Raw genomic sequence first — 9,879 nt, 5'->3', positions numbered from 1 at the left:
TTCATCATATTCTGTAGGGACTTAAAGTTCAACATATCAATACTTGATGAAAAATACCTGTTCCATGTTATGCCTAAGATGTTTGATATTCAGACAGATAGTGAGGTCAAGCTTAACAGCCTGAGTTGTATGGTAATAACAATAAGCTTGTCTTCTGGAGGATTAACAACCTAAGTTTGCAGACCAAAATTAGAGAAAAAGGAGGGCCACCAGGAAAGCCAACATTTTGGCCCCAGCCTTCCAAGGTCATTAAGACTCAGGACATATGAGAACTTGTACTGTAACATCATGTAACTCAGTAGTGTCCCAAATTTTCTGATCAAGGAGATTATGGGGCCAAAGAGGAAAGTGATTGATGATGTAGTGTGCCTAAGGAGAGTCACCTGGAGAGAAAAACTTCTCTCAGGCCGTGACTCATCCACATGGCTGACACTGACAAAGGTTCTACAATCTGAGGTACAGGAGCTGTTTTAATTTATGTGTGTGTGTGTGTGTGTGTGTGTGTGGCCAGCTCAGCCCACCAGGGGGCGGGGCTGGCTGGCATGTGGTGCTGGGGGATTGAACCGTGTTCCCTGTGCTTTGCTAAGCTTGTTCTAAGTAGGTGCTTTAGACCACTGAGCCATCTCACCAGCTCCCAAGGAGCACAACTCTTAACAGCTACACCTTGGAAGCAGCCGTGCACGTCCACCGCCGGATGAATGCATAGAGGAAATGTACCGAGGGGCACACCAGGGAGCTACTCTGCCATGAAGATCAGCCTGAGTCCTTTGTAGGAAAATGAGTCCACCTTGAGCCCACACTGGGAGAAATGAGCCAGACACACAGGCCAGAATATGGCATGGTTCCTTTTATATGAGAAACCCAGGGTATAACCTAAAGAGAAAACATAAGCTAGGTGGCAGGAAACGGAGGCAGACCTTCACAAACGGAAAGGGCATCAAGCTATGGAGGGTGGGAGAGAGGTTGGGGAGTAAGAATGGAGGTGCCTTATGCGCATGTGCACGCAGTCACTGCGCACCACAAACATAGACTGATCAAACTAAAAATTAGAACTGCCACCCCCCCCCCCCAGAGGTGCATCAGCAGGCAGGGGAGCCCCACCTTGTTGGGAAGGGGGGTCAGAGGAGAGAGGTTTTAGGGGCCTCTGTGAGAAGCTGTGCTGTTGGAATGAAATGATCGAGTTCACATCTGCGCTGGCACTAGTCCGCCAGGGCTCCTGGGTGTGACTCGTGAGGGCCGGGCACGAGGCACGAGGACGCACACACACCAGCACACGCGCAAAGCTACACGAGACAGAACTTTATTGATGTAGGGCTTTCTCGCGAGGAGTGTGTGGGCCCCAGGGCAGGGCTTGTAGCACCATGATGGGGGTGGCCCGGATGTTGGGGTCCCCCTGGGGCAGGCTGGGCAGAGGTTGGGGGGGTCAGGGAGGTGGTGCTCAGCTTCCCTACCCCATCGCAGACACGGCCCCTTCCCCAGCTCGGAGTGGGCGTCAGTTCGTGCTGGGGGCAGAGCACTGGCAGACCCCCTCCCCACCCCACTCTTCACAGTAGATTCCAACAAAGGGTGGAGGGCTGCTGGGGACTCCCTAGGGCTGGGGTGCGAGGGGCGCCCTGCTAATCGCTGTCCCCAGACCCATCTAGAGGGGGGTCACGTGCTGGGCACGAGGCTGAAGAGGGGCCCTGGATGTGCTAGCCCCTCCCTGCCTCCCAGCCAGGGGCCCTGCAGGGGTCCCCAATAAATAACTGGTATCTGCATCTCAGCCTCCACTCCTGGCTCCCGCCCTTAGCCTGCACTCAGCTGCGGTTCCAGGCACCACGCGCCCCCTAGCGGCCCTGGCAGGTCTTGCAGCACATCTGGCGGAAGTAGGATCGGCTGCAGAACTGAAATTTGAGCACCAGGGGGCAGTAGGCGACCTTGTTCACATCCTTGCATTCTGGGGGTGGGGGGAGCAAAAAGAGGGGAAATCGGGTCTTAGCATTCCTCCCAGCAAGGGTGCCTAACTGTGAACGGGGCTTACAATAGTATCTATGTAGTTGGGCTCTTTGAGGAGAGTGTCAGGGCCTGGGGCTTACTCCCACATAGTGTTAACAGGAAAAGCATTTGCTGTTCATCGATCCTCTCACAGCATCCAGAGCAGACTTCGCCTTCGGAGCTACAAAGCTCACAAGTTTCTCTTTTTAGTAAACAGAATACCTGCCTGGCGTAGTACCCTGGGAGGCTGAGGCAGGAGGCTCACAAGTTCCAGCCAGCGTGGGCAATTTAGTGCCTTAGGGCCAGGGAGATAGCTCAGTAGAATACGCGCTTGCCTGGCAAGCACAAGTGTAATGTACCGGAAATAGACACAGAGACTAACATCCATAATAAGTCCGAGAATATCGCGTCTTAGACTCTTTCAAAATTAAAAACAAAAACAGAAAACCAACATTTACAAGGCCTGGGGGTGCAGTTCAGTGTGAAGGCCCTGGCTTCAATCCCAGCAGCCCAACTAGCTGATAAGAAAAGCAGTGCCCTTTCCTATACCGGGCTACAAGGCACATTGCAGGACCCTGCGCGTCACCCCTGGCCCCTCCACTTACCTTCAGGGCTGTCCCCGGCCGGCGCGCTGTCACATTTGGCCTCGCACTGCTGCGTGGCAGATGGCCGCAGGGCCTCGGTGCACTCGCGCGACGGCTGCCCCGTGTGGCTGGTGCAGTGCACGGAGCGCTGCTGCTGGCCGAGGCCGCACTGCACAGAACACTGTGGGGAACGTGGGCTGAGCAGCGGCTCTGTCACCCGCACCTGCCCGGGTCCCCGTGGGTGCCCACCTACCTCGCCCCACTCGCTGGCCACCCAACGCGCGGGAGGGCAGCGGCGCAGGTTGCATCGCATGGTGGCCGGTGGCTTAGCTGCGGGCGGGCAGTGCGCAGCGGGCAGGGTGGCTCGGTGGTCTGCGCTCTTGCAGAGGATCACGCGGTGACGGAGGCCTGGCCCACAGCTGGGGGTGCACTGCGGTGGAGGAGGGGTTCACGTTTAGAGAGCGGCCACGTGGAAGGGGAGGGGCATAGCGACCCCTTGAGGTGGTGTGCTGTCTTGTCCCCTCTCTGCTCAGAGGGTGTGGGAGCTGACCTCAGACCAGTCCAGGGCTGCCCACTCGGGAGGGCAGGCTGGGCCATGGCAGGCCTCCAGCACCGGCGGGCGCGGCTGTGGGCAGGCGCTGTCATCCAGAGCCTTCTCCTCGGCCTCCGACACGCGGCGTTGGCACACGACGGAGCGGCTGCGCACGCCCGCGTCACAGCTGCGGCTGCAGCGGGACCAGTTTCCTACAACCCAGCTGTGGGCATGAAAGGAGGGCGGTATGAGCACAGGGGGCCTAGACCCGGGCGCCCGCGGTACCAGCCTGCTCACCCTCCCCCAACCGGTGTCCTTTAGAAAGTAGTGCCAGGCAGGCTAGGTTTCCTTCAGGGGGCCCTTGGCTGGGGACGCCAGGGTGCATGTGACCGCAGAGAATCCTTCAGCCTAGGGGACCACAATGGCCCTGACCCTAAAGCACTTGGACTGCTGTCACCCCAATACAACCCTGTGTTGATCCTAGTCCCACACCCTCCCCGGAGCACTCCGCTTCCATCTCGCGCCTGTGCCAGGTACTCACTCGGGCGGGCAGGGCTCCGTGTTGCAGGCGCGCTGCCTCTTGGGCAGTTTGCTGAGGGCACTGCAGTAGTGGGGGGCCACGGCCGAGCTGTCCAGCTGGTTGCGGCACTCCACCACCTGCACCTGGCTGCCTGGGGGAGGGGAAAGGTCTGCTCAGCCCTGCTCTGCCCGGGGAGCCTCAGCCTGAGCACCCGTGCCCCACCCCCCCACGGCCCCGCCTCACCACCAGCACACTGAGCCGAGCACTTGGTCCAGGGCGTGTAGTGCCAGGAGTAAGGGGGCAGCGTGTCCCGCGCGATGGGTGCGTTGAAGCGGTAGCGGAGAGCAGGCAGCTCTGTCTGGGCCAGCACCTGGAGGTGTGGGGAACAGCCTGTGGTGAGGTCTCACAGGGTCTTCACAGGGTTAGGGTTCTCCCCATCTGCCCCCCTCCTCGCCGTTACCATGACGATGAGAGACGCATTAAGGGGTCCCAGGGCTTCTAGACTCTGAGTTTGGCCTGGCCCCTGTCGCAGGTGAAAGGTTGTTCCAGCCAGCGGCAGGCGGTGAGGCTGGGCAGTCCCGGGCAGTCCCTCTAGCAGCAGGGACTCCTGGTCCCCCTTCAGGGCTGGGGGACCAACAGCACAGGGATCAGATGCAACACAGGGCCTCCATAACTTTCTGGAATCCTCACCCCCCGCCCCCTGCACTTACCCAGGCGACTAAGGGACAAGTTCAGGTCCTGGATGAAAATGTGTACGGAGCCTTTGGGGATCCACACGACATCCTCATACCCTGGACAGCAGATCCCAGACGTCACTAGCTCAGCATCCCCCATGCCCGCCGGCCCCCTTATCTTGGGTCCTTGGTGACCTTAATCATTCCTGCCCTCTGCGCTGACAAGGTCATCCCACCGTGATCCTGGGTGAAGCTGGGGAGCCTGTGCATCACCATACCCATTTTACAGATGACAAACCTGAGGCTTGAAGAAGCCTGCAATGTGCCTGGGTTTTACAGCTAGGAAGTTGCTTGGCTGAGGTGGAGTTTTTGTTTTTTCTTTTTTTGCAGTGTTAGAAACAGAACCCAGGGCCTCAAACATGCTAAGCCCACCTCTGCACTGTCCTCCCTGGGGCTTCATTTAAAACCAAATTTTCCTGCCTCTCTGTATGTCACCTCAGAGAAGCAGGGCTGGGCAGGGGCAGAAAAGTGGTACGATGGAATTCCCAACCATGCAGGGCAGCGTAGCAGTTGGGAGCAGTACGAGCTGGGCCTGTGAGCCATCTACCTTTGCCTATGTGTGTCCCCGAAGAGACCTGGCTCATGCAGCTGGACCCCTACCATGCCCCTCTGGTTGGGTTCTAAAGCCACACCTTCCTGTCTCTGCATCCTGTTGTGCTGAACCTCCTAACCCGCAAAAGATGTCAACTGGCTCTACAGCACCTCAGGGGTTGGTATCAGGGGTCCCCAAGCCTAAGAAAACCCATTTTCAGTTCTCAATGCGCTAGTGTCTCTTCCCATGTCCCCATTTTGGGGAGAGCCCGCTGCCCACCCAGAAGCCACCAGGACAACCATTTGGACCCTCCTCTCCCTCCCTAATCTCCCTCTTTTTTTTTTTTTTTTTTTTTTGTGGAACAGGGGATTCAACTCAGGCCCTTGTGCTTGCTAGGCAAGCACTTATTCTACTGAGCCATCTCCTCGGCCCCTTATCTTCCTTTTGACACCAGCTATCAGGATGCCCCTTAAGTACTTCAACGGGACCTGCCTTGGCGGTGAAGCCCACATTCTGGACCCTGCCCTGGAAGTCTAGGAATGGTCCCTGCCGAGGGACCCACACCTCAGTGCTTCCAGCTTCTCAAGGCTTGTCCCCTTCTCTCCACCCCAATCCTGCTCTGGGACTTTTGGGGTCCCTGACAGCCAAACCTCAACTTTAATCCTAACCCTGATGCCATGGGGTCACTGTAGTCTTGATCTTGGCTAATCTGGTCCTGGCCCCCAGCTCTGAGCCTGAGTGGGGAGTATGCAAGCAAGTGGGGGGCTCTCACCGGCCCCCACCAGGGCTGGGCTGAAGACCCCTTCGATGGTCTCACAGGCGCTGCCGTCGCCGCCGCATACTCTGCACTTGTCCTCCCGCAGGTCGGAGCCCAGGACCCGGTCACACCCCACGTGCTGCGGAGAGCGGCTGAGGTGAAGACTCCCGGCCCTCCTGTGCACCCGCCCTGCCCTCTGCCCCAGGCTCCCTGCACCTTGCACTCGCCGCTGACGCAGATGTCCACCGTGTCTGGGCGGCAGGGCGTCCCGTCCACCACAGCCGCTGCCCTCTCGGTGTAGAAGTTGAAGCCCTCAGCTAAGCACGTGAGAGAGCAGGCCTTCACGCCCCCTGGGGGGCAGGGCCCGGTCAGTCCCAGGACCAGGCCCCCCTGGGAGGTGAGGCCAGAGGGACAGAACCCGGACCTGACAGCACCAGTAGGCTGGGTACAGGGTAAGGCACCACCATGCCATGCCCCAGCAACCCGATGACTGGGGCAAAGGGGACCTGGGATGCCGCATGAAGCCACCTGCTTTGGGACACCCCTGGCTTCCCACTCACCCCCTCGGTACGCCTTCCATGAGTAGAACTTCCCACGGAAAGGGATGCTGTCAAATTCAGAGCACTGCATCTCCCGGAAGTCCTGGGAGCCCGGGGGACAATCCTGGGGGAGGGGCAGGAAATCGGAGAGAGGTGTGGGGGCTCACAGGCGACCAGGCCTGGTGGCTCATTAGAGATGCGGGGGAGCGGGTTCTCACTGCTGCCCAGGGACCTTTCTTTCTTTTTCTTTTTTTGCGGAACCGGGGATTGAACTCAGGCCCAAGCGCTTATTCTACTGAGCTTTCTCCCCGGCCCTAGGGACCTTTCTTGAGAGGCGGTCTAAGATGAACTAGGTGTTGGACTTTTCACTAGTACAGGGGCAGGTCGCTGCCTGGAGGAGCTGAGTGGCCCCAGGTGGGCAGCCAGGAAGGCCCCTGCGCACCTGCCGGCTCTAAAGCTCCCTTCTTCCCGGGACTCCCAGCCCATTGCGTGTTCGCTTAACACTCGCACAAGCGCAGGACGGACAGAGGGCGCCCTGATCCGCAGGGGAGAAGTAGAGCAGCTGAGTGAGGCCATGGGATGCTGCTTATGGCCCCGGGTCTGGTGGCAGGAGGAGAGCCAAGCCTCGGGGGATGACCCAGGGCAGACGCTGGGTGTTCTGAGGATAGCCGGGCTAGGAAGGGACACCCTGGGTGGTACCCCGAGAGGGGTGTGAGGGAGGAGTAATTGTTTGGGAGAGTGGGAGGAGGGCGTCTACAGATTGGGAGAACAGGGTGGGAGGAGCCAGAGTCTCCAGGAGAAGAAGGCACAGCGGAGAGACGGGGGCCTGGAGACGCAGGGCAGGTCCCTCAGAGACCACAGGTCCTGTGCCCCCACCCCGAGAGATGAACAATACTCGGGGGTCCCAGAAGAAATCGGGACAGGGGCTTCGATCCGGTGGGAGCGGACAGTGCAGCCCCGGCCCAGGAACTCACTTGGGTGTTGCAGGACCGGTGTCGCCTTCTCTCCCCCAGGCAGTACTTGCCCCCGATGGTCGGCCTGCAAGGGACAGTGGAGACAGGAGCCACATGGGGGGTCGATCGGAGCCGGGGCGGGGTGTCCCGGGCGGGGTCCTAAGCACCGACCTGGGACTGTCGCAGTGACGGCTGGAAGAGGACACGCCGCCGCCGCACGTCCGACTGCAGTCGCCCCACGGGGTCCACGGGCCCCAGCCGCCGTCCACGCCTTCTGGCCGCGAGCCGAAGGGGACACAAACCCGCTTGTAGCACCACTGGGGGTAGAAGTGGAGAGGGGTGAATCGGCTGGGCCGGGGCCGGGGCCGTGTCCTCTCCCTGCGGGACGCAGCCCCGGGGGTGCACATGTGCATAAGTTGGGCAGCATGCCGCGGGAGACGTGAGAGTCAGGTAGGGGGCGTGGCCGAAGCACAGGGGGCGGGGCCAGCGGCATGTATCAGCGAGAGCAGAGAACTACAGGTAGTGGGCGCGGCCCGGATGATGGGCGTGGCCGCTCACCCCCTTGTCGATGGTGTGCGTCTGGCACAGCGTGCCCTCGGCCGCCGGGATGCTGTTGGTGATGCACCGGTTGCTCTTGCTCAGGCACCAGAGCTCACTGCAGACCTCCTGTGGGCCCAGGCGCCGCTCAGGCTCGCCCTGCCTCCCCTGGGCAGCCCGCCTGGCTTGGGAGGACCCGGGCATTCTGCTCACAGTGAGCCGGGAGCTGGCACCAGCGCCTCCCTGGGTCCCAGCAAGAACCCTTGGGAGGCGGGGCCTGGGGGGGCGGTTTCTGTGCCGGAGATCAGTGAAGAACGCCTGTGTGTGCTTTAAACCACTTCAGGACTTAGTTTCTCCTCTTTTGGGAGAGCACTAAGGTTTGGGCACACTGCTCCTAGGGGGCTGCTGACGCCTAATCTGGATGTGTGTGTGTGTGTGTGTGTGTGTGAGAGAGAGAGAGAGAGAGAGAGAGAGAGACAGAGACAGAGAGACAGAGACAGAGACAAGGATTCAACCAAGAACCTTCACACTGAGTGACATCCCTACCTCTTTGTTTCGCCACAGAGTCTGCCACTAAGCTTGCCAAGATATTTACAGTTACTGACCCTACAGTTCAGGCTGCGGTGCCTTGCATGCTTCCAGAAGGAAATCTGAGATCTGCTGGGGAAGGGAAAGGAAGGATTCCTTTTTGGGTCCCGCAAAAACACTCCAAGAAAGAACAGTGTGGTTCTGAGAAATCTGGGCTGCTAGGTGACTCAGGTTGAATCTCCCCTGTACTTCTTTTTCAAACTGGTCCTTCGCCCCCCACACACTGGAGAAGCCTACAGTGCGTTGAAGCAACACCAGGCTGGATCTCTGGGACATTCCTGTTTCTCCTCTAGTAGAAAAACCAGCAAAACCTTCTGGTCTGGACCCTGCCCCTGCTGGCCCAGGCCCTGGAGCAGCGCCAGTCTGTGGCAGGGAGCTGGGCCGGCTCCAGGAAGTCATTCTGACCCTTTGGGCCAGGATAATATTCCTGTGGAAGCTGACTAAGCCCAGGCCAAGTCTTGCATCGTCAGCCTACATCTGCCCCAGCCTCCCGGCTGTTCTGAGGTATAGGTCCTTCTGTGACCCCCTGGAAACAAAATCCTCCCAGGCTCTGAAGCCTGGGCTTGGATGGACCAATGGCTGCAGGAAGCAGGTGTCTGGGCCCGGCTTGAGACACACCTGCACATATGAGGCATCTGGGCAGTTGAAGTCCTCAAACTTCCCACGGGCCCTGCCTTTTGCTCCTATGTGGAACCACTGTTTAACACTGATGGTAAATGCTTAACCAGTTCTCTGGCTTCTAAAATGATCATAGTGGACCTGGACTATTCCCACATCTGACACCCTTAAAGAGAGCTTGGTATGACCCTGGCCACTATGGGAGACTGCAACTCTACCACCGACTTGGGCTCTTTCACGTATTTGGTACCGGGTCTCACTATGCAGCTTAGACTGGTACTGATCCTCCTGTTTTCAGCCTCCCCAGTGCTGCAATTATAGGTGTGCACCACCACGCCTGGTCTCAGTGGCCAGCTCAGTGCACCGGGGGATGGGGCTGGCATAGCATGTGGTGCCAGGGATCAAACCCTGGTCTCTGTGCTTGCCTAAGCAGGTGCTTAGTCCACTAAGCTAACTCGCCAGCCCCTGGGGCTCAGTTTCATCTGTAAGATGGGGCAGCCTAACACCTGCCTTGTGACAGGGTAGATGTTAAAGAGTTGCATGATCTAGTGACAATGAACATAGCTGTCCTGGACCAGGTCCCGGGCTGTACTCTTCATGTGTATGAACACATTTTCATGAAGTCAGTAATGCCTGGCCAGGGAGTTGATGTCTCAGAAATAAAAGGCAGGGCCCATTCAACGTACAGGTCTGACAGCTGAGAGCTCTTCCCCCACCCTCCGTAAACTTGGGGCTCAGAGAGAGATCTGGGTTCTGAGCTCAGTTCTGCACGCTCTCGAATGTGGCCCTAGTCTGTTGGGCTTCCATGAGGTGATACCGACCATGAGCTTCGCACACAATGTATGTATCAGCCACAGTTATGCTGAGGGTACGAGGACACAGGAGGGACTCAGGGGTAGCCTCAGAATTCTTTAGGGGGCTGGAGAGATGGCTCGGTGGTCTAAAGCACCTACTTAGAACAAGCTTGGCAAGGCATCAGGGACCGCGGTTCAATCCCCCAGCGCCACATGC

The 9,879-nt window shown here is 58.8% G+C and overlaps 1 protein-coding gene across 8 annotated transcripts in view; it reads right to left on the bottom strand.

Moving 5' to 3' along the window:
- Nucleotides 1-1,284: 1,284 nt before the first annotated feature.
- Adamts10 (ADAM metallopeptidase with thrombospondin type 1 motif 10) overlaps nucleotides 1,285-9,879 on the bottom strand; it is a 20,235-nt gene continuing 11,640 nt past the window's right edge. For 5 of the 8 annotated variants that reach the window (XM_023705082.1, XM_023705083.1, XM_023705085.1 and 2 more), the window contains 14 exons: nucleotides 7,684-7,791; nucleotides 7,297-7,442; nucleotides 7,147-7,210; nucleotides 6,194-6,296; nucleotides 5,850-5,983; nucleotides 5,649-5,772; nucleotides 4,321-4,401; nucleotides 4,071-4,234; nucleotides 3,854-3,980; nucleotides 3,632-3,761; nucleotides 3,109-3,313; nucleotides 2,812-2,988; nucleotides 2,580-2,739; nucleotides 1,285-1,936 (listed from right to left, as the gene is read on the bottom strand). In XM_023705082.1, coding sequence (XP_023560850.1) covers nucleotides 1,827-1,936; nucleotides 2,580-2,739; nucleotides 2,812-2,988; nucleotides 3,109-3,313; nucleotides 3,632-3,761; nucleotides 3,854-3,980; nucleotides 4,071-4,234; nucleotides 4,321-4,401; nucleotides 5,649-5,772; nucleotides 5,850-5,983; nucleotides 6,194-6,296; nucleotides 7,147-7,210; nucleotides 7,297-7,442; nucleotides 7,684-7,791 — 1,833 coding nt within the window. In that variant the 3' untranslated portion in view covers nucleotides 1,285-1,826. Of the gene's footprint in view, nucleotides 1,937-2,579; nucleotides 2,740-2,811; nucleotides 2,989-3,108; nucleotides 3,314-3,631; nucleotides 3,762-3,853; nucleotides 3,981-4,070; nucleotides 4,235-4,320; nucleotides 4,402-5,648; nucleotides 5,773-5,849; nucleotides 5,984-6,193; nucleotides 6,297-7,146; nucleotides 7,211-7,296; nucleotides 7,443-7,683; nucleotides 7,792-9,879 lie in introns of those variants that run through there. The other 3 variants (XM_023705081.1, XR_002818879.1, XM_023705086.1) reach the window with 3 other exon arrangements.

The sequence above is a fragment of the Octodon degus genome, unplaced genomic scaffold, assembly GCF_000260255.1.
Source record: "Octodon degus isolate 3935 unplaced genomic scaffold, OctDeg1.0 scaffold00214, whole genome shotgun sequence".
NCBI classification, from domain to species: domain Eukaryota; kingdom Metazoa; phylum Chordata; class Mammalia; order Rodentia; family Octodontidae; genus Octodon; species Octodon degus.
This window is presented reverse-complemented; position numbering and strand designations above follow the sequence as displayed.